Genomic DNA, 24049 nt, shown 5'->3' on the forward strand with positions numbered 1-24049 from the left:
ACTATGCAAGTTTTAGTCCCGGCTCCGCATCCTTGATTCCTTTATATAGACACTTTGAAGAACTGACAACTGCCTTTTTTGTCGAAACTTCGTGTAAGTTTTTCTCTAATGTTTTAGTTGCTGAAGTTCGTTACGCGCTTGATGGACCCGCGTTCCGCCTTAGTCAGCATTCTTTGCAAGTGAAACACGCTAAACCTTAAGTTGGTATTATTTTCCTTTCTTTAATCAAAAAAATTTGTAATCTCAAAAGTAATTTAAAAAACGGATGTTCATATACAATTTTCTTGATTAGCAAATGGTCTATCGAGTCTATTTATATTTTGCTTTGATCGTTGAGTTTACGATCAAGCCTAATAGTGCGCGCGAGCAGCTCCGATGGAATGATCGATTGCGTAAAGCCACTCCGACCGCTCTCCGAAGTAAAGTGGTTTTGTAAGAACTAGCCAAAAGAATTGGGTTGGTCTTTCTTGATTCCTACTATCGTCCTGTATAAACATGCTAATGCCCAAACGGAGAGAGCAAGGTAGGTTGTTGTAGCTATAGATGGTAGTGAGCATCAGCCAAAGGGAGTGTGAACCGTAATACACGTATAACAACCTTGTCGATAAAATTGTCTGGCCTTCTAAGCTGAAAATGTCTGCATAAACGATATCAAATTGTTTTCACAGACAATAAATATAATGGTGTTTTTTAAGAGATTTTTTTCACTTTTCCAGCACAATGCTTTAATCCCTCTGCGCGAACATATAAACTATTAGCAGGCTTGCGAGGCAACTAAGTTTATATGTATTGATATTACCCCCAATGTAGATAATCCTGTGTGGCAATGTTTATTCATTTTATATGGTATTGTGAAATGCACCTAAAGAATGGCGACAGTGTGATGTTTTATTCATGCTAATGATATTCTGATCGTCAATTCAATTACCTCCTTGTGAGTATATTGTTAACTTGCCTCTTCAAAATCTTAACCAATAGTTCCATCTTCCACTGGCCTAATTAAATTGAATAGAATCAACTCTTATTGATGGGTTTCAAGCATTCCCAAGAGAGTTAAAAAAGACAAAAATATGGCGGCCATGTTGTGCCGTTAACAATGGATGCTAATGAGAAATCTTTTGTGTTAAATGGTACCAACATGGCCGCGCGACGCTCTGACGTAATGTGCAAACAAAGAATTACATTAATTACATGAGAGTTGGAAGGCAGTGCTCGTGGGCTAATTTAGGGTGGAGCCCAAGGCAAATGGGTTGCATCCCCCTTTATTTTTGTTAGTCAGAGGTTCCATTAATTATGAAGATTTTCTGTGTCCAATTCTTATATTTTACAAGCAATACTCCCTGTACAGGGCTCTTCCGTGAGGTTCCCTTCACACGCACTACCACTGCGTTCTATATTTACAATATACAACGCTCAACTCACATGTTTATTGGAAACAGGAAGACCTGGAGAAAACCCTCATGTTGTTGTGAAGTGTGATCGTGAAATAAACTTAACTCACATATGATCCAGTCTGAGCCGGGGCTCACTTTGCCTCTCATTCCTGGATCTATTGCATACCAAAAAAACATGAGTAAAATAAAAAACACAAGAGTAATTACAGCATTGAGGGGTGTCTGGTACACCCCCTGGATACCCCCCCAACCCCACCAGTACAAGTTTGTGTTATAAAGATAAATTTTAAATTTCAAACGTTCAATTTCAATGTAAATTAAACTAAGGCCATTTTATTATGAGAGTAGAATTATGTAAAGGACTCCATTCCTGTGATGAAATATATTAAACAGTTGTGAGATATGGACTTAAAACACTCATTAATAAGTCATAAGCTATGAGAATCACTTCATCAGGAATGAAGCATGCATCCAAGTTTAGATGAAAACTTAGAGTCATAGTCAACCCTAAAAATATTCGACTATTGTGCCTTGGCACGCAATATCTATTGAATCTGGTTGCACATGCCCGTGATGTCAAATCTCTATCAAATATAAAAATCCATGTTCGTGACGTGTATGGTGGCTCCAGTTGAACCAAAATCTTATAAATTGTTTCAAGAGTGTCTTAAGCGGTTCAAAAAACTCATAGATTGTGTTTTGTCAGGTATAAAAGCACGAGGCATAGCAAAGTGCTTTTATACCTGATAAAACACTCCTACTCGTTTTTTAAAACACTACATAAAACCCACTGCAATGACTCAAAAAACTAATTTCAGAGAGTTGTATTGCTTCTTAATTATTGTCAACCCTTTCTGCTTGTTTATTTTGATTCTAACTTACAATAAGGATTTATTTTGGTTTTTATTTCTTTTAGATGGATTAGCTACAGTTGAAAGCTGGGATAAGTGGATAGAAAGATGTACAGAAGATTCAAAGAAGTTACTCTCTCTCTACTTTTGAAGAGAAGTGCAAAAAAGCTCAAGGTAGGTCACTATTTTTAATTGTATATTCTCACATTACATTAAGTACCTTTGTTTTTTAAAGAGGTGGGGGCCAGTAGGATTTTAGAGGGGGTCTTAACAAAACAAGCTCAAAGGGGGGGGGACACACAAAAGAATTAGAGTCCACAGCCGTTTGTAATAAATGTGGAAAATATTTTTTATTCAACAATGGAGCAGGGTCAGATTTTAATCGGTTACCAAACAAATCCCACCCCCCCCCCCCTGAACAGTCCCTTGTGAAGGTTATATTGTTGAATATTATTTTATTTTCTATTATTCACGAATGTATTGTAAATTTTTTTCAGTACAATTGCAAGCTTTTCACTCAGATTGGTAACCCTCCTGAAGTGATATGTAAATTTGCTGAAGAGAAAGATGCTGATCATTTAATTATGGGTTGTCGTGGTCAAGGTTCTATACGACGTACTCTCATGGGTAGTGTTAGTGATTACTGTGTTCAGCATTCCCATGCACCAGTTACTGTAGTTCCACCAGCAAATAGAGAGCATCATGGATTCCATAACTAGTTTATACTCGGCTATTATCATAATATATGGCTTGAGTACGAGAGGTATTTCTATGTGCAGTGATCTTTGTGTTCAACACAGTCGCTCATTTTCTTTCAGTTAGTATATCATTGGGGTCAATACATGAATAAATCATCCTTTCTGCAATTCATTTGTTTTTTTGTTTTTTCAATTATTTTTTATTAAAAATTGCTTCTTTTTTTTCCTCTATTTTCCTAAATGAATTATTCATATTGTACATTAATTTAGTCCATCTTTGACCATTACATTTCCCTCAATCTTGTTTTTGGCTCAAGATGCAGACTGTATGAGAGAGAGAGGGAGCCTCTCGAATGCAGGTTACTTACTATGTCACCATGTTTCAATCAAATTTTATTTATTTTTTAATGGTTGGATATTATCACTTTCTCAAACTGCTTTTTGATACAAGCATGAAACTAACATCCTAAAAACATTTGTTATATAGAACACATTTCACTGATATCTGATAAAATAGAAGCAGCAGTGTACTTAATTGTACAGTGTTACTTTATACACTTTTTAAATTTCTTATCACATAAAATTATAAAGTATTTACTCTTTTGCCTTAAGAATTTAAGAAAATAACTTAATTTGGGCCTTGAAGATAAATGAATTAATAGTAAATTAATCATAATCTAAAAACCATGGTTTTGGAACTGAGCACTCACAAGTGGGCATTTGGAGCCATACTTCTTTCTATCTTAAAAAGGGTGGGGTGTCAAACATCTTGCAAAAAGCTATTTAAACAATTAGATTCACAGCCACAATAGGCCATGAGGGTTACAGAACCATGAGGGTGAGAGGTCTAATCATTTTAGTCTAAACCAACTTGTTTTGAAATTAGCTTCAAAACATGGGCCTTACTGCTTTTTTTGTTCTTTTTTGGGGGGGGGGGGGGGAGGGGGGTTTCGAAACCAGCAAATTTTCCATACTAGTGTGGTCTATATCACGATAGACCACGTAGTAGCTCAGCCAACCAGAGTGCAGAATACTGAATGCTTGGACAGGATTCAAGATTTATAGACCTGGGCCAGGTTGTTCAAAGCTCGATTAGCGCTAATCCAGGATTAACTCTATAGGTCTTTATTAAGAGTTAACCCAGGATAAGCACTAATCGGGCTTTGAACTACTGGGCCCTGCAATAGATGCACTTGCCATAAAAACTAAATTTTATTGGGTCTGAATTAATTTCTGTAAAAAAAAAGTAAAAACGAAAACAATGATATTACTGGATAATCAATGAATGTAGGTATTAAAACGTGAATATAGCATCTTATATTAGTATGCTACATGGAAAATAAATTCTTAGTTTTCGATTTAAAAAATCATAAATAGAGTAGAAATAAATATCTGATGCCAACCTTCAATCAAAAAAGCAAATTGCTTGCTACATGTTTCTGCAAAAGGGCAACACAAGCCTGTATAGGAAACTGTGTTTGGCTTCCTTTTCACTATCTTATAAGACAGGGAATGTCTAATTACTGGTATGCGTATGATCCATATTAGCATGCATTAAGCAGTTTTTGTGGCTGACAATGACAATGCATATTACAGTATGTGTTCTTCTTTAAAAACATGGTTTTTAAAAACTTTGATATCACAAACCCTGATAATATTAATTTTGCTTGTTATGCCGACATATGTCTAGTATATTAAATAAGCCGCTCCTGATTGGGTGGTTTTCAACACTGAGTTCAACTCTACTCTTCCTCCATCCATTTCAGTTGTTTGCTTGGACTATAGGTACCATTGCCTGCTCGTGTTTTTATACAATACTACTAAATTAAAATTAAAAGAATGAGAAGTATACACGCAGCTATCACTCCAATAAGTAGTCCTATAGGCTCTTCTGCTTTGTGTGTCAAGGGTTCAGTAACTTTAGGAACTTCACAAAACCTTCCTACATACTTATCAGTACAATTACATGTGAAATTTCCAAACTCGGAGATACAGGTACCTTGGTGTTGACATTTGATATCTTTACAATAATCAACTTTGTTCTGGCAGTTTGCACCTGTAAACCGAGGTCACAAGAACAATTGTAACCTGATGATAGACTTCGGCAGTTCCTCCATTCATACATGGATTGGAGTCACATTTGTCTTTAAACTCACTGCAGTTCTTCCCTATGTATTTCTCTTCACATTGGCAATTGTAGTCATCCATTAAAGGCTCACACAGTGCATTGTTTTTACAGGGTTCGGCTGACAGTATTTCCGTAAACCACTGCAATTCATGTTTCCAAAGCCTTCAGTACAGTTGCAATGATATTTATTGTAGGATATCCTACTGCATGTGCCATTGACACATGGAGATGTATCACAAGGGTTCAACCAGCTTGTCACAGTCCTGTCCAGTGTAATTAACTGTGCATTTACAATGATAACCAGGGAAGAATGATTGATTTGGAGTGTGACTATCTATGCAGGTGCCATTATTTTTGCATGGACTACTTGCACACTCACGGATATCCTCAGTACATGTCATTCCTTCCCACCCATGAAAACAAGAACAATAAAATCCAGTAGAGTTTCCACTGCAATTTCCATGGCGACAGGGCTTTCCTATCATGCACCACTCGGTAGCATTATATGCACAATTTCTTCCATAATAACCTTCTTTACATTTGCATTCATATGATCCTACAGTGTTAGTACAGTTATTTGAACCAAGTTTGTAACATACTTTTAGGTCACACTCATTGATATCATGTTGACAGAGTGTGCCATTAAATCCTTCGGTACAGTTACATGTGTACTTATTCACACCGTCAACACATGTTGCATTGTTTGTACAGTTATTTCCAACACAATCATTAATGTTGATCTCACAATTTCTGCCAGTATAGCCAGTAACACAAGAACAACTGTAGTTGAGATGAAGGTCTGTACAGTTGCCTCCATTCAGACAAGGTGATGGTGAACATTCATCTGTTACTTCCTTGCACTGTCTTCCCTGATATCCTGCTGGGCACTGACACACAAACCTGTCTTTACCAAAATCACTGATTTGGAAACTGCTTTCCAAATGTGCTGTCATGTTGTTGGAACATGTAGCATTATTAAAACATGGTTGGTGGGCACATGTCACGTTAGCTGTATTATTGCACTTTAGTCCTGCATATCCTTCTGGGCAAGTGCACTTAAAAGCATCCCAAACATCTGAGCAATTGCCACGAGTACAGGGTTGGAACCTACATACAGCATCACTTTGACAACCAAGAGAAACACCAGTCATTTCCGCATCAAAATGAGGCTTCAATGGTGTTACATGACTGACATTGTAACTTGAGTTGTAGTACTGTTTGAATGGCAGCAAAGCCCCACCTACTCGCAGGTTGTCAAGACAACCTTTGAAAGGCATTTGTGTGTCAGATCCAATATAAAGAGATGTCATATTAAGAAGGTTTTGAAGAGCCTGTTCAGTTAATGGTGGTTCTGAAAAGTATTCCACTGTTCCATCGATCTCCAGCTTAGCTGAATTTGATAGATTGACCATTACTTTGTGCCAATTACCATTGTTTATAGCCTTCGCTGTAAAGATTAAATATACAGAATAATGACAGTCAAATCAAAAAGATCTAGCTATTTGCTATGTGATCAGGTGTTGATAGGTCACAAATCTTCATGGTTGAAAAAGTTTCTGTACAAAAAGGTTCTCCCCAGGAGTAGCCCAGATGCAATGCAGGCTACCCAAGAAATGTTTTGAGATAAAAAATTTTTCAACACATATTAATGTATTTACCTGATAAGATATTTCCTGATGCGCTCTCAAGATCATACGTTACATTTAGAGTGCCATTGTCTATTCTGACTATTAGCTTCTGGTTATTTTGCGATGCAGTGAATATTGTTCCATGATTCTGACGGGTTCTCAGGCTAAACGAGAAGTGTGGCTTAAGAGTCAAGTGGGAATTAGAAACCAATGTAAACTTGGCTTTGCTGAGGCTTGCATTAAATGTAGCAGGACTGACACCTGTGAAATAAGAAAATGTGGCTTTATGAATACAGAGATTCTGGAACCCGGGTACTAAAGATGTTCAAGTTAGGATTCCGTTCTTGTTCTTTAAATGTAGAATGTATTATAATTGAGTTTTACTTGTGCATTAAGCTTTTCTGAACTTATTAACAAGTACATAAAAGTTCCCTCACCCAATCACATCCTTTTTAACTATCATACTTACACTCAAACTGTCCATTATCAATATCCATGCATTTGCTTCCTCCATCACATGGTTGTACCAGTGAGCAGCCATAAAGTGAACAGTTTCTTCCACCATAAAATCGATTACAGTAACACTTAAAATCATTCCAAGTATCTTCACATCTTCCTTTGCCTCCACAAGGAAAAGAAGCACACATATTCTCTCCTGGACAGCCCTTACCCAACCCTTGATTCTCAACAAGTTGGTAACTGTCTAGAGATGTAGGGTCTTTGAAAAACAAGAAGAGCTTGTTGTTAAGACGCATGTCTTGAATGCAACCACGCAAACCTTTCCTTGTCATGACAACATCTTCTGAGAACTCTAACCAATTTTTAAGTCCACCAAGGTATGTACTTGACAAATCAATAGACGAATGTAAAGTCATACCAGATGCAGTTACATTATCAACCTTAGACTCATTAACATTTATGGAAATAAAGTGATATTGTCCATCATTGACCTTTGGGTTGAGAGTTAACAAGTTCTTGGAGCCCCCTTTAGTAGACTGTACTGATATAGAGCCGTTAGAAAGGATCACCGTAATGTGGCCTGAAGCCCCAGTAAAAAAAGCTATCAAACCACTATTCTCTCTTGTTCTTATGAAGAAAGACAGCTCGCTCAACATGCCGAATGTTGTAGGAGTCGCAAACTTGGCGTAGCTTGTGTTAAGATTGGACTGTACCAGTGACCTTCTTCTTCTTCTTTGAGCAGCATTGTTAAGTGTTGTCTGTGCACCAAATGTTCCTGCGATGAAGGCTGGTGGAAAAATAATACAATTTTAGCTTTACTCATCTTGAGCACCTAATCTCGTGCAAGAAAGAATAATTTTTGAATAGATAAACTTACTTTTATTACACTGGTCACCAGTCCATGGCCTGTTACATTCACATTTGTAATCAAGCCATTCATCGATGCATCTTCCGTTAACACATGGATTAGGCTGGCATACTGGTACACGTGGACACCCACTGGTGACATTAACAAGTTTTACATCACTCTGTGTTGGGATTACTGTCAGTCCATCAACCTCAACTGCACGAATACAGCCAATCAACAGCTTCATATTTCCTATGTTGGTTAGTCCACCAATAAACAGCTTTGACAAGACATCATTGGATGAACGGCTCATCGTCTTTGTACAATCACTACAAGAAGAGTTGTCTATGTTTATTTGAATAGATGTACTTGTCAGGTTAACAAGGACTTGATGCCAATGTCCATCTGTTAGGTTTGCATTAGAGCCAACAGTACAGCTTTCACTGTCAAAAGTCACTAACAATCCTTCTCCTTTTAACTGTATCAAGAGTTTCCCTCCAGAGTCAATTGCCAAGACTCCATATTTCAAAGTAGTCCTGAACTGTAATGATATAGTTAGGATACTTTTACCAACATCGAATGCCATGTAAGAAGAGCCATTCATGCTGATAGTCGTACTGTTTTCACAATTCTTCCCACCAAATCCTGGTATGCAGCTACAGGTGTAGTTATCAAGACCTTGATCCAAACATGTGCCATTGTTAAGACAAGGGTTGTTGGGCCGACAGCGAGAAACTGGGTACTCACAAAGACGACCAGTATAATTAGCTGGACAAGAGCAGTTGAACTCATTGATTAAATCATTACATGTAGCGTTGTTTTGACAAGGATCAGAGGCACATTCATCTATTTCTATGGAACAGTTGTACCCTGCAGAGTGAAACATTATGACATGTTAAACTATGTATTCTAATAATTTAAAACCACTTCTCTAACAGTTAACTCACCTGTGTAGCCAGGAACACATGTACAGTTGAAGTAATTAACATGGTCATTACAAGTGGCTCCATTGTAGCAAGGGTTGCTGGCACATTCATTGATGTCTGTAGAACAGTTGTTGTCTGTATATCCAGGTACACATGTACAGTCGTAAGTACCATTCCCATTATTACACGTAGCACCATTCTTACAGTATCCTAATGCACACTCATCTATATCTTGATCACAGTCTTTTCCTTCCCATCCTGAGGTACATACACATGTGTACTTATTGATCCGATCAACACATATTCCACCATTTTTGCAAGGATCTCTGTTTAGAGCACAGTCATCAATGTTCAGGTAACAGTTTTTACCTGAAATCAATAATTCAACAGAGGAAAAATAAATTGCCTATTTTGCAATTGAGAAATAAAAATTGAAAATCACATTTATATAATACTGTGATAAGAAAAGAAAACAATAGTCATTTGACCTTTCAAGGTCAGTTCTTACCTGTCCATCCATAATCACAATAGCACCTGTATCCAGTGTAGATGTAGTTACTACACAGTCCTGTGTTACAAATAGTCTTCTTCTCACACTCATCAATGTCCAGTTCACAGTGGGTGCCATTAGTAAACTCATTACAAGCACAATGATATGAGCCAATGGTGTTCTGACATGTTCCTCCATTCATACAAGATGCATCTAAGGAAGAAATAAGTATGTGAAAAGAAAACATCGAATAAAGCACTTGGTAGTGTGCATGTATATAAAAACTGACATGTACCAAAACCACCTGTTACCATGTGGGGTGAACTAATGGAAGAGCCCCTTGCAGGAGTGATAATTCAAAATTATCAACATTGAACTTCTATTGAGAAGGTATTATTTCTGTTTTGGCTAGGGATTCCGTTCTTCTGATTCTTTTCAGAATTCAAACATGTTTCTTCATTACATGTGCTCTCTTCTTTGAAACTTATTGGGCAATAATAGTACTTCAAAGGTTTTCTCCCGTAGAAGAATATCATTGATTACTGAGTTTAAACAATAATTATTTGGCAAGTTTCCTTTGGATCTCACTGAATTGAATGAAATGTTAAATCTTGGGGGAAAATGCTTCAACCGACAGAACAGCAACTGAATATCAAGACAAAACCTATAAAAATATGCATACAACTAGATTCCTACCAACAAAATTCTTAATCTGAATCAGAATCCAAAAGAAGCAGCTGATTCAAGTGGCATTTTGACTCATTAAATCCAGACCAAGATGATTGTGCTGAATTATTTCCAGCAATGGCATTCAAAGTTACATTTGGAGCTAGTTAAATTGTACACATTTGGGACTACTTGAGTGTTCTTTAAGAGGCCCATTTACGGAAAACATTTATCCAAACAACAATGTTTTAGATTTCTTGTGGTCTCTTCATCTGCCAATGCAAAATGGAAACCATTTTGTCTTGCAAAAAAGAAAAGTTTACAGTTTGAAAGCGTTGCTAGGAAACTGAACTACCAATCATAATCTAGTTATACGGCCATGCGAATTACTGAAAAAATAAGCCCTCCTTCATTAGCCAATCAGCATAGAATAATTTTGCCCCGTATGTGATAAGCATTATAACCTACATGTTGAATATAAGGACAAGGAATGAAACTCAAATTGGACCCTCGAATAAAATTGCTTAAAAAATTAATGCTATGCAGCATCTCAGTATGAGAACCTGAATGCTTGTGCTTTTTTAAATGTGTTAATCAGCAATAGTTAAACACCTGATAGATTTCATTCCAAACATTGTTGCTGTGGGCTCCCTGTGGTTTGGGGGAGACAACTATATATCATAAGTATATTGCATCATACTCACTATTGAGACACTCATCTATGTCTCTATCACAGAATTCTCCTTGAAATCCTTTGTTGCATATGCAGGTATAATTGTTAACACCATCTACACATGTCCCATTATTACATCCATGTGATGGACAGTCATCTATGTTGATCTCACATTGTGTACCATTAAAACCACTCAGACAGTGACACTTGTAATAACCAATCTCATTAGAACATGTTGCATTATTCTTACACGGGTTGGAGGCACATTCATCAATTTCAATCTGGCAGAAATCACCATGGTAACCAGATGGGCATTGACAGGTGTAGTTATTGATTCCATCAATACAGGTTGCATTTTGCACACATGTGTTTGACTGACAGTCATCAATGTTTATGGAGCAGTTATGTCCTGTAAAGCCTTGTTGACATGTACAATTGAAGTCATAATTATTGACCAGAGATAATCTACATGTTCCGTTGTTCTCACATGGATTGGGATAACAAACATCCAACTCACATCTACAAACAAAACACAAGTAATATATTAAATACAAATTCATGGATTTGTTAATAATGAACATTCCAGCAACTGGATATCACAATTTGTGAAAACATTATCACATGCATTTAAAGTGAATTTTAATCTGGAGTTCAGCATGTTTTGTTTTCATATATATATTCTAGATGTCATTACCTTTTGCCATGGAATCCTCTTGAACAATTGCAGTTAAAATCAGCCACTCCATCTATGCAAGTACCATTGTTCAAACATGGTTGAGATGTACAGTCATTAATGGTGTCCAACTCACAATATGTGCCATTAAACCTTGGTAAACAGGAGCAGGTGTAACCATTAACACCTTCATTACAGGTGCCATTATTCTTGCATGGATTACTCAAGCACTCTACAATATCTACTGAGCAGTTGCTTCCAGTGAAACCTGATGAAAGATGATCAGTGATGCATGATCAAGTTTGCTCAGACAAATAATCTTTTAATCAATTATAGTTTTGGACTCACCTGGTTTACAGACACATAAGTAATGGTTGATTTGATCAAAACAGTATTGGTTAGGATTACAGTTGTTGTTAACACATTCATCAATGTTGTTTTCACATCTTGTATCATTAAAACCGGCAGGACAAGCACAATTAAAGCGATCAATCTTGTCTGTACAAGTACCTGAAAAGAACAGCAATCATAGAGCAAGTTTTTCAAATCATTTTATAATCCATCCTATTGAAATTAGCAAATTAAGCTCTTTTTCAATGGTCCGCACTCTTATCAAACATGGAATGGCATCAGCATATGATACAAACTCAAGTGCAACCACAAGCGTGGCAAGTGGTTTCACTGCAAAGTTTGGTTTATATGCTGACGCCATTCCATGTTCAATAAGAGTACACACTACTGAAAAGCTAGGAACTCAATTTGTTTTTTACCACAAAAAATAATTGACACAGATTTTTTGTCGTTTTTTTGGTTATCAAAACAACCATGGGAAAAAGCGAGCACTCGTTGACATCAGCTTATTTGTCTGTCCTCTTATTGGACATAAAAAATAGCCAATCTGTGCATGAGAAATTATAGATTTGTGGTGTAAAAAGCAAAATTCTTCACCTAGTTCAAAGGTTATTAGGAGATGCTAGCTATTCTTTTGCTACAAAATCTAGGCCACATCCACACTATGCCCAATAAATTTGAATCTGCAACTTTCACACTGAAACTGAAAAAAAAGTTTTCCGTCCACACACGAAAACGGATAAAATGCTTCTTGTCCACACTAGTCCGAACAGAGGCCGCAAAAACGCTTGATTGCACATCTGAGCATGTGCATCGAAGCTGAAATTGAGCAAGTGGCGAATTTTTAGCCTTTCCGTCATGTTTCCATGGCAATTAATCATGATGTCATTGTATTCGAAAAATTTCAGGTACAAAATGTTCTCCGTCCACACTAATACAGCTAGCCGACGTTTTTAAATTGTTCCACTCTGGAGACCGTATTCGAAAAAATTCGTTTTCGGCAAAGAATTGTTCCGGATTCGCCCAGACTAGTGTGGACGGTAGGCCTAACCAAATAAATAAAAATTCAGATTCAAATTTATCCGGCATAGTGTGGATGGGGCCCTAGACTTTGTTCATATGATATAATTACCTCCATTAACACAAGGATTTGGACTGCACTCATCAATGTTGTTTTCGCAGTGTTTCCCATCAAAGCCTCTCACACATCTACAGGCATAAGTACCAATATAGTCATGACACGTTGCATTATTCAGACACGGTGAGGAGGTACATTCATTGATGTTGTCAGAACATGTTGGGCCTGTGTAGCCAGATCCCGTGCAGTTACAGGTGAAGTTATTAACACCATCAACACACTTTCCATTAGCACATGGAAGAGAGGCACAATCATTGATGTTAGTCTCACACTTGATGCCTGTGAACCCTGAAAACACAATCAATTATACACATATATATGAATACTCAATGACAAAACCTGTTAAAACCAAGGATAGACTAATATTTGGAACATATTCCTTACTAAAAAGGTATGATTTTATGAGAAATCATAATTACAACATGGAAATTATTAGAGCTACTGTAAGTACTTACCCTTTTTACAAGTGCATTTGAAACCATTACTACTGGTATTGCTGTTGTCCCTGTAGCATGTACCATCATTAAAACAAGGTGACAAATCACAAGGATTAAATGACGAATCACAGTTCCTTCCTGTCCATCCTGCAGGGCATGTACATGTGTAGTTGTTCCTGTCAAATGATTCCTTACACACTCCTCCATTCTTACATGGTTTGGCATCACAAAGTGAACCAAGAAATGTGTCACAGTTCTTCCCAGTCCACTGTGATCCACAGATGCATATATAAGAATTGATGCCATCAACACAAGTACTGAATGAATGACAAGGATTTCCACTACATTCATTGATGTTCACTTCACAGTAATATCCAGTGAAACCAGAATCACATTCTGCAGAATTAATTTTTAGATCAATTAGTCAATAATAACACACTGGTACTTTGACTGTGCTAGAATAACAAAAAACATACTGATTACTGCTTTTTTGATATTCTGCTAACTCGGACGTTTCAAAGGGCTTGTCATGAATTGGATTTGTAGTGCTGCCAGCCGAGAACATAAAAGGTACCAACTGATTAGTTTTGATTGACAGCAGCGATAAACCAAATTTCAGCATGCAGCTTGAAACTACAGAGTTCACAGAATATGGAAAACCAAAGTAATTTAAAGACAACAAGGAACAAAATTCATGTGGACTAAACAGCTTTTGTGTATCTACTACTCATTTATAAATAAGAATAACTTGATACTTTATATAATTTTCATAGCACTCACTTTTCCTAGTGCAGCCTGCTTGAGAATCCAGTGGACACCCTGCTTGCACATTTGTTGCTCCTTGTGACATAACAAGATGAATATTTCTTCCACTCTCAATACAGCCAACAAATCCCTTAATTGAACTAGTATTACTGAAGTTACCACCAGCATACATGGGTCCACTTCTCGTAAAGTTTAATATATCTTTAGGCACTACTGCAGAGTAAATGTTTGGTCCAACTATTTTTATGGTTGCATTCACTGATGAGCTGCCTGGATCAAAACTCACTGTATTTATGTAGTTTTTATCAAGTTCATTGCCAGCATGAACTGAGCCTTCAACTCCATGAACCTTCCATTGTAGTGTCAAGCGACTTGGGGTAAAATGGGGTGGGCTGACAGATATGTTATTGTTTACAGTGCCTGGACTGACTCGTAATAAAACATAATCATCTCCATCTCCTCCTTGATACAATAAAGCACCACCTTGACATGTCCTGAAGGTAAGGTCAAATCCTTGTTTAAGAGGAATGGTTGCAGTTGTCACTTGCATGAATGATGTTTCATTGAAGAAAAATGTATCTCCTGCCTCCAAATGGCCAATACACATGTATTCTATAAAATAACAAATGAATAGGATTGTCAACCAGTACTAACATATTATTACAATACACATGCATTCTGTAAAATAACAAATGAATAGATTGTCAACTAATACTAACATCATATCATCTTACTAAGTGCAAGGAATAATTGAAGCTGCATGAAATAGTTGCCAAATACAGAGGTGGCAAGAAAGACTAAAGTATGCAGTACATAGGGTTGTGAAAGGCTGAAAAGGTTAAGTGATAGACTGAATGTAGAAAAAAAATGCATTTGCAGGGCTTAAAATAATGGAATTTGATCATTGGCCAAATTAGTTTTAGACCCTGTCCACAGTCACACATTCAATATTATTAAGCGCACACTTTTATCAACGAATCCTATCCAACCCGCACACAAACAACCATCATCTTCCTATACTAAAACAGATCAGATAGGAACACACCTTGTGACACCAGCATTTTCAAAAGTATTGTTTTATGTCATGCACAAGAGAAGACCTAAACACTGTTTCCAAAAGTATACATTTATGGTGAGTGTTTTCATTATTTAGGTGCTGGCGCACTGAAGAGTATGCATCTATGAATGAAAATGTAAACCTTTGTTAGCTTTGTCATACTAAGCTAAGGCCCACTGGTCAATATTCCAAATGAGTGGCAAGGCAAAGATTTGTCCAGACAAGTTCCAATTCTGACCAGATATTGTCTAATGATCGACTGGTCGTTATTTTGAGCCAAATTTGGTTTCAGAAGATTTCCTACAGTAGCAGACTTTATAAAAAGAATGAATGGATAAAGCAGCTTGTGAGTGAATTATTGTTGCCATATATATATAGAGAGAGAGTGACATCATACAGAAGTTAATTTAAATATTATAATTTTCCAATAATACTGCAAAAAATATTTTATGCCAAACAAATACGTGTCGATGTTATGTATCTCTTTCCATCTTTTAATGAATAGTTAATGGGCTAACTAAATTGTGTAATAAACAGATTGCTGTTATATAATTACACTGGTTATTAACTGGTCTGTTTGTATGGTATGCATGCACTTTACGCACAAACAGGAAACATAACATGAGCAATTTTCAACGAGCATTATTCATAACTGTTTTTATAACTTTCATGCCTTACTTGAGTAATGTTATCTAATGAAATCAATATGAGTCAACTGTAAAGTAGTCTATCTAAATCATCTAGTCTCTCATATTCAGACGTCAATGTGCGTACACCATTAGTTTGCCAGTAAAAAAACAATATTCTTAAACAGTTAGGATCGTATAGATTATCAATCAACATATCGATTCTTCTGCAAACGAAGTTTGATTCATCATCGGTAATAAAAAGTTAAAATGCTATCTTTGATAAAACAAACATTAAGATCGGTTAACCAAAGCGCTCGAACTCGAGAAGAACTTCGAACCGATAAAACCATTATAATAAGCGATCATTCAATCGATCAGGTAAAGTCACACTAGCTTATCGTTTGATAGTAGTTTACCTGAAAGAAAAATCCGTTGGCGTAAAGAAAATCTAAATGAAATTAGGGAAACTAGGGTAGATCATTTATATGTTTTAAGCTAACATACAGCAAACACAACGATAGCAGCTACAAAAGAACCAAACGCTTACCCAAAATCACTAGCAAATATACCGCTAAAGCCTTCATATTCTACTTCATAAAAAGAGTATTAAAAATCATCGACTTCGTCCTTCATGCTCCAAGTGATTGAGAAACAATTCCAAAAGTTTTAGCATAACTTTGACATCGTTGCTATTGTTAGTAGTTGATTTCGGTAAAAACTATCTGCGTCTTGAACAACACCGGATTAAAATCAACCATCTAGAGAGAACTTAGAATATCATCAGAAAAGATATGCATAAAATCAAAGCTTAAATATAATTTCATAGTACTTTAGAGCCTGAATTAATTTCCTTAGGAAAACTCTTTTTCCACTTTCAATCAAGAAAGATAAGAAGAGTAGAATAAGGTAATAGAAGTTAAGAGAATTACAGTTCGTCTGGTAGAAAGCAAGATAGGTTTTCTCCTTACATAGTTGGAATGCAAACAATTCTCTGGGGGCGGTGCGGTAGAGTACGGTATGAAAAAGTTGATGCAGTTGTTTAATTTTTCCTTTTCAATAAAAGATAAATATCTATTATATATCATTTTCAAAAAGACAACAATAAATAAATAAATATTTTTGTAAAAACATTGGAATTTGGAGAATGCTGAATTAAAGTGACGTAGTAAAATGTTTATCTAAATTCCCGATTTTGAAAAAATAGCGAAATTAAAGTGCAAATTTATTATCTATTTTTGGCTTGTTAAGGGAATTTGCGTTCGAATTTGGAAACCAATTATAAATGATTTAAGAGAATGAAATCGCGAAAATGAAGTGAACTCCGAATAAACAGTGCGTGGAGGGTACGGAAAAACAGTGGATGATGGGCTACCTGTGTTGCTATCATGTGACGTTTCTATTATTATGTAATGTACAGAAAGTGTCTCAAGGTTTTCTTGCACAACACGTTCTCTCTCATAAAAAACATGGGTACTGGCGTGCTATCGTTATCCAAGGCTGGTTTTTACCCAGTCTATGTGCTTGTACTGCTTCTAGGTGCTTATTTATTAAATCAGCTTGATAGATACGCTCTTGCTGTAACCTCACAGCCCATGGCCAGAGAAGTTAAGTTCGGAGACAAAGGCTGCTTACCTTACAACACTTCTCTTGGTTCGAAGGTCAAAAAGCTGTGTGTTAAAAGTTATCTTAATTCAGATAATACAGAAAAAAACGAAACTGCGTAAGTATTTGCTTTTCTCGCTCAAAGGCCACGTCAATTTTATTTTGTCCTTTTGTTGTCGTTGTTTAGGAGAACCAGGTTGGAAAAAAAGCTTAGCTTTACCTGTTACGTCGTCCTCAGTAAATATAGAAGTGTTATTATTATTATTGTTGTAGCGAGCTGTTGTTAGCATGTATAGTGACGCTTTGCGGGAGGTGGGGAGGAAAGGAAGAGAACTGGGGAGGAGGACAAGGAGGGAAGGGAAGAGAGCTCTTCTCTCCTCCCTAGTCACCTCCCTTTCCTCCCCACCTCCCCCAAAGCACCCCTACGCAGACCATGCTGTTATCATCCAAGCTGCGTGGAGTTGGGCTCCCTATGCCATATAGTAGTAGTTCTTGCCCATGTTCAAAGATTCCTAACAATGTAGTTCCCACTAGAAGGGTCCTCGAGAACTCAGTGCACACTTCAAATGAATATGTTGAATAAGTTATGAAGGCAGGCAACTTCTAATTCTTGCAAAAATCTTAATAGACGTTTTGACCTTCTGTCTTCATCATTAAGGATAAAATGGAAAAAACTGGTGGAATTTTAAGAAAGGAACTCCTATTTTGTAAACAGAGCAAAATTAGGAATTGTAATTGTAATTTTTGTTTACATTTTTTGTACTTTTTGTTTTGCTTGAGTGGGGGGGGAGGCATGCATCATGACCCCTGCCTACATCGCACGCCTACATGTTTTGTTTGTACAGTTACCAAATTTGAGTCACATTATTCAAAATCTTACCTCATGTAGAATCAAAACTATTGATTTATTATTGTTCTACCATTTACCAGGTGTAGGTTAAAAAGAATGCAAAACTCAAATTTCTCTGGCCAAATATGTATCTGGGATTATGACGGCACAGGGGAAGAGTACCAGATACTTGCTGGACCTGTATTCATTGTTATTTATACTTTGAGTGGAGTTATTTTGGGTCTTTTCACTGGCACGTTTAACCGCAAGAACATCCTCATTGTCTGCCTTCTTCTTTGGAGTGCAATGACTTTGCTGACAGGATTTGCTAAACATTATTGGCATTTACTACTTACAAGATTTATTCTTGGGATAGGGTAAGTCACATGTTACTAGATTATTATTACTATAATATTTATTTATATTTTGGCCACCTGCTGATAAACCTGCTGACTATTCATTACGTGGTCTTTTTTTGTTTTCAGTGAGGCTGGTTGTACACCATTTGCAGCAAGTTTGATTGCAGACTATTTTCCTGAGGTATTTTTGATAAATAAATATATTTATGCCTAGAAATATCAAATTGCAATATGTGCTGAGCTCAGCTCAAGACCAAGCACATTTTCTTTGCCACAAGTACAATCAAAAGAATGCCGACAGGTGGAGAAAGGAATGAACACTAAAAGTTTGATGTTTGTGGGTGAAATATTAGAGAAGTAGACTTTACATATGTTTTTCTGAGCATGAAAATTCAGTTAGGCAACATCATTAGTAAGACCCATAAATATTCAACAATCAAAATTGATACAATCATTTTCTTCCTGGTTATTGATAATTTTAGACAGTATCATGCACGTACTCCAATATTTGTTTAAGGCCTAGGGCAAACATCGAACTTTCCATGTGCCGAACTCATTAAAAACAAATGATATCAGGTGATAATGAGGTGGCATTCTTTGATGTAATTAAGTTCGGTTCATGGAAAGTTCGACGTTTGCCCTAGGCCTAACATAGTTCAAAGTATTTTTCTTTGTCTTATTAATATTTAACCTATTTTAATTTTTTTCATTAAACATCAGTGGTAAATTATTTCTGATTTTATCAACCATTTTTTGTGTGATTTTATTTCAAGTCTCTTCGTGGAGCAGCTCTTGGAGTTTATAATTGGGGCATTTATATTGGATACAGTATGGCATATGCTTTCGGCAACTACATCACCAAAGCTAACATCAATGATCAAGGATGGCGGTGGGTGTTTTTCATTGCAGCCATTCCTGGCTTTGTTTTGGGCCTTTTAATGATGTTTACTGTCAAAGAACCAGAAAAAACTGAAAAACAGGTAGGTGCACTTGTCAAAATGGCCTAGAACAGAATCTTGAATCCAACAATCAGAACCTCAGACTTTACTATGTTATCTATAGCATTTGTAGAATACCATGCATCATAACAAAGTAGGTTTTGGTAAATGTCAGTCAAGGTGTTTCCATGTCACTCCATTGGCAAGTACTGCTTAAAAAGCCTTGCGCTTTCTGACAATGTCATGGAAACCCTTTGAAACCAAAACAAAACTGAAATGCTATTTTGTGCATGTGATTACAAAGCACTGTAACCATTAAATTAGCAACTGACAATTCAATCAACTGTCATGTATATGCAGACATACTGGTGCCAACTAGTATTCATTATTCTTATGGTAAAAGCTATTAGGCGTTTGGTAAGACATCAGATTTATTCTCTAGGAGGAAAACAAGTATTTCCCAGAAATAATGCAACAAGAATCATAATAAGAAAATTATTTTGTTAAATACCAAACAGTTCATTTTTTAAATGGTATGGTTTGATTTCATTTCTTGTTTTTTTCTCTCTGTATTTTAGAACATTGGATTTAGCAAGGCTCTCGCTCTCAAGATCAAACTGCTCCTAATGCTTAAGACCTTTCTGCGACCTTCCTTGATCATTCTCTTTGTTGCTGGTGCAATTCGTAATGCTGGGGGTTATGTATGGGCTTATAATACACAGCCCTACTTTAACAAGTATTATCCTGACACTGATGTTGGCAAGTACATGAGTTGGATTCCATTAGTTGGTGGATCATTTGGCGTAGTCTTTGGCGGGTTTATCTCAGATAGACTGGTTAAGAACAGAGGTTCTTATGCAAGAATCTGGGTGCTTGTTGCTAGTCAGGTAAACTAAATGACACTCATTGGGTTCACTCGTATAACTTTATAAACAAAAGAGTATGTGTCCCCATTGTCAAATATAATAACTACTATTTTCTTATGGTTATTAAGATATTGGTTTATGTTACCTACTAATTTTCTGGTTTTACTTGCAGATTATAGCGGCCCCTTTTGCAGCAGGAGCTCTATTTCTGAAGCCTCCCTGGGCCTTTATCAGTCTTATTCCATCCAATATCATTGGTGAGATGTGGGTGGGTGTAACTCTTGCTGTTGTGGTGGAGTTGGTCCCTGTCACGATACGTACTGCATCTGTGGCTTATTATCTCTTCATCATATCTATCATTGGAGGAAACGTTCCACTATTAGTGCCCATCATCAAAAAGCCGCTTGGTTTACGTAATGCCCTGTATATCTTGTTCCCTGGTTTGTATGCCTTGAGCTCTGCCCTCTTCTTGTTGACGTTGTTTGTGCTCAAGCGAGATTTACGACTTGCGGACGAAACGAACGTTTTGGATGTTACGTCACCTCTTTTGCCTGATTCCTCCAAAGAAGATTCCAGCAGCAAAATGATATAGAATATTGAACTGTGATAGGCTATGCAACTGTTGAAGATATACTATTAAACAACTTACAACAATTTCTTTGGCAATTATGATTATTTCCTTACACTTTACGGGGCAGTAATCATCATCATCTTCATGATTAATGTTCCCCATCCACTGTTGCAGCAGGTTGAGTGCCCAGGACCATTTCCAACATGAGCAGGAATCGTGTTTTATCTTACATTTCCTTTAGTCAGTCCAGTGGTCTCTATACAGTTTATCCAGAGGTCTCGACCATAAAGATCGCTTCGTGTTAGCTTTATTTCAAATAACGATCTTTTGTCTAAATTTTTCACAAATAACAAATTGTTGTAGATACTATGAGGGTACGCGCGCGCCAAGGTCAAATTTTGTTACACCATAGTTAATGAACTATAAACTAGTTAATTAATAACTTTTATACTATTAACTGTGGTGGAACTTGCAACAATTTTAGTCTTCACGGACAATTCGTCTTGCAATAACAAGTTTCAAGTTTATTACAAATTATAAAGATATGCATTTACAAGTTAACAAATAGCAATTAAAAAATCTAGACGTGAAGTGATATATTAAAATTATTACAAAGAATGCCTTCACTAAATTCATAAGCTCACTTACCTTCTTCGTAATTCGTTATACAGAAATTACACCAGAACTAAGAACTTTGATGTGCACACACTAAACGCTTGTGAGAATACTATGAAGTAATCAGTACTGTTTAATATAAGTAACATTCATATCTAAAAATAATTAAAACGTATAGTTTAGATTTGAATAACCATGACTCTGCAAATTATGTCGCCATTTGGAACTGTTGAAAAAAAGCGCAAGTTTTGGGTGACCTTTTAATATTTAATAGGTCTATATAAGCAGCAGTAAGGGGGACTCGCGGTCGATGTCAAAGATTTACGGGTTTTACAGGCGGTTTAAGGAAGGCGCCGGCAGCGGGAATAAGCCGCGCGCCGTGTCCTTACTGCTGCTAGTTGTCGAACCGCAAACGGAGGTTAAAATATTTTGTTGGATATACGATGCACGAATGTAAAAAGTTCACCAATGACTTCTGTATAATTTGCCTAAGATCCAAAGTTAACATACCCAAGCCCAAGGGTTTCTGGTGTTGTGGTAAGAAAATGCAAATAGAAGACGACACGTCAGCACAGTGTTACGAGTGTGGTAAGAATATTCGTAATGCCGTACCAAATGCTACCAGAGAGCAATATTACGCTAATGGAGGTCGTAAGAAAACCCCATACAAAAGAATAAAATACTTCCGAGACTGGATGAGTCATATCCAAGGTTATCGACCGGTATATTTAAACAACGAAGTAAAGAAGAAAATCATAGACCACTTAGAAGAGACAACCCCGCAAAGTCTACGGAAGACATTGAAAAAATTAAAACTAGGGAAATATTACAAAGCTATTCCCTATCTTTTGTCTGAAATTACCGGTAAGTCTATTCCCGAGGTTTCTGATATGAGCAGAGCCGAGTGGATGTTTTGTCGGATAAGGATATTCCTTATTACCCCGACGTAATTTACGAAATATTTTACGAAATAGACCCCAACCACCCCCTGTTAGGATGGATTCCGAGAAAATAAAAATGCAAAACTGGCGTTTATTTTGCCAGAAACCCCACTGGGGAATGCATCGCGCAGAACACCAAGCTATCCCCAGTGGGGTTTTTTGCATTTTGGGCTTACGGGGCTTATTTCATCCCGCGCCAGAGGCCCTCTAGTACATACACATATATCTTTCTTACGACCCACCAGAGGGTGAACTCCGGACAGCGTCCCGAGACACCCCCTGACTTTTCCAATAGCGAAACCCCCCATCGCGGGGTTGAATCGCACTTTCCACCCCTCCCCCCACGGTTGCTGTGGGTGGGGGAGGCTTTTTTTTCACTCACAGCAACCGGTCCAAATGCGTCTACAGCGAGGCTCGAACTCGGGACTTTAGGCCTCCCCAGCTCCAAAGTCCACGATCACGAGCGAACGCCAGACACATCTGGACGCTTATGTATGTGAAAATTATTATATTTAATTTGCATATTTTCTAGACTGACGTTCGATATGTAAATAGAATCCTGTCACGCTCTTTTCAAAGCAGATGTTTACTGAGCAAGCTTTCTTTGAAGCTCTTCTTTCGCTTCTTGGTAGATCTTTTTGCGAGATTCCTCGGAAAGATCTTTTACGACTGTTTTTTTATTCCTTATGTCCGTCTTTAGTTTCTCGTATTTGTCTTCTTCGGCCAGAATAAGCGAGAATTCTACGTCGTCTATCTTTCTGTCACGCAAAGCCTTTGAGACAAGGTCGGTAATAGTATTTACTTTAGCCCTTGACAGAGCTATTGTCGTGTCATGCTTGGATATTTTGCTTGACAACTGTTTCATAATGCCCGTAGCAACGGCTGAAATAATACCACAGCCTGCCCCAACGCTGGCCAAAGGAACTCCAACGATTATTCCCGGTCCAGTGAGCGAAGTAGCAACGCCGGAGCCCGTTAACACAACAGAAATGGGTCCTGAAGTTATCGCAATCTTATGTAGCGTACTCCGGGCTCTGACGTACTTTTTTCGGACTTTTTCGTAGTGTTTTGCCTGCCCTTCCAAGTAAGCCAAGATTAAGTTCGCTTTATTCAGACGAAAGTTTTCGGCGTTTAGTTCGTTAGGTGTAGTATAGGGAACATCTGGGTACAACTGAGGTGCTGATGGTATAACATCCATTATATATACTAATGTACGACGCTTTTGGGAATGATATTGAGGAGCAGCCACATCACGACAACCGGGATTACTGGAATTGGAGAGCATTTAGGAAGATGTTTCCACATGCAGACCCCAGTAAGTTCGAAAGGAGACCTGATGGGATTTACTTTAAAGGCTCCAGAATGTACAGCAATGCGGACTTACAGCCAACGCTGGTGGGGCAAATAGACAATCAGCTGCAGCATCCCACGCCAGCACCTGTGCAGCATCCCACGCCAGCACCTGTGCAGCATCCCACACCTAAGCCTACGCATGTTGAGCCCGGTTGGTCAAAGGAA

General features: G+C 37.3%; 2 protein-coding genes and 1 pseudogene across 2 annotated transcripts; 2 read left to right on the forward strand and 1 right to left on the reverse strand.

The window, feature by feature from the left end:
- The window catches only part of LOC148910105 (uncharacterized), a 4277-nt pseudogene extending 1166 nt beyond the window's left edge, over positions 1-3111 (forward strand).
- Positions 3112-5304: 2193 nt separating this feature from the next.
- On the reverse strand, positions 5305-16523 carry LOC116289130 (uncharacterized). Its single transcript, XM_089033383.1, has 13 exons — positions 16358-16523; positions 14140-14736; positions 13378-13755; positions 12917-13210; positions 11782-11943; positions 11455-11701; positions 10792-11279; positions 9440-9634; positions 8953-9300; positions 8036-8875; positions 7169-7945; positions 6730-6960; positions 5305-6518 (listed from the first exon to the last, which is right to left on the reverse strand). Exons 1-13 carry the CDS (start codon positions 16392-16394, stop codon positions 5305-5307), a joined length of 5808 nt encoding a protein of 1935 aa, XP_088889509.1. The 5' UTR covers positions 16395-16523.
- A 702-nt stretch (positions 16524-17225) lies between these two features.
- Positions 17226-21058, forward strand: LOC116289237 (protein spinster homolog 1). The gene is made up of 6 exons (XM_031696130.2): positions 17226-17530; positions 18343-18618; positions 18727-18781; positions 19374-19580; positions 20117-20425; positions 20577-21058. The coding sequence occupies exons 1-6, from the start codon at positions 17277-17279 to the stop codon at positions 20994-20996; spliced, it is 1521 nt and encodes a 506-aa protein (XP_031551990.1). The 5' UTR covers positions 17226-17276; the 3' UTR covers positions 20997-21058.
- The last annotated feature ends 2991 nt before the right edge of the window (positions 21059-24049 follow it).

The sequence above is a fragment of the Actinia tenebrosa genome, unplaced genomic scaffold (genome assembly GCF_029948245.1).
Source record: "Actinia tenebrosa isolate PJP-AT-01 unplaced genomic scaffold, QUT_ActTen_1.0 PGA_scaffold1__47_contigs__length_23844297, whole genome shotgun sequence".
Lineage (NCBI taxonomy): Eukaryota > Metazoa > Cnidaria > Anthozoa > Actiniaria > Actiniidae > Actinia > Actinia tenebrosa.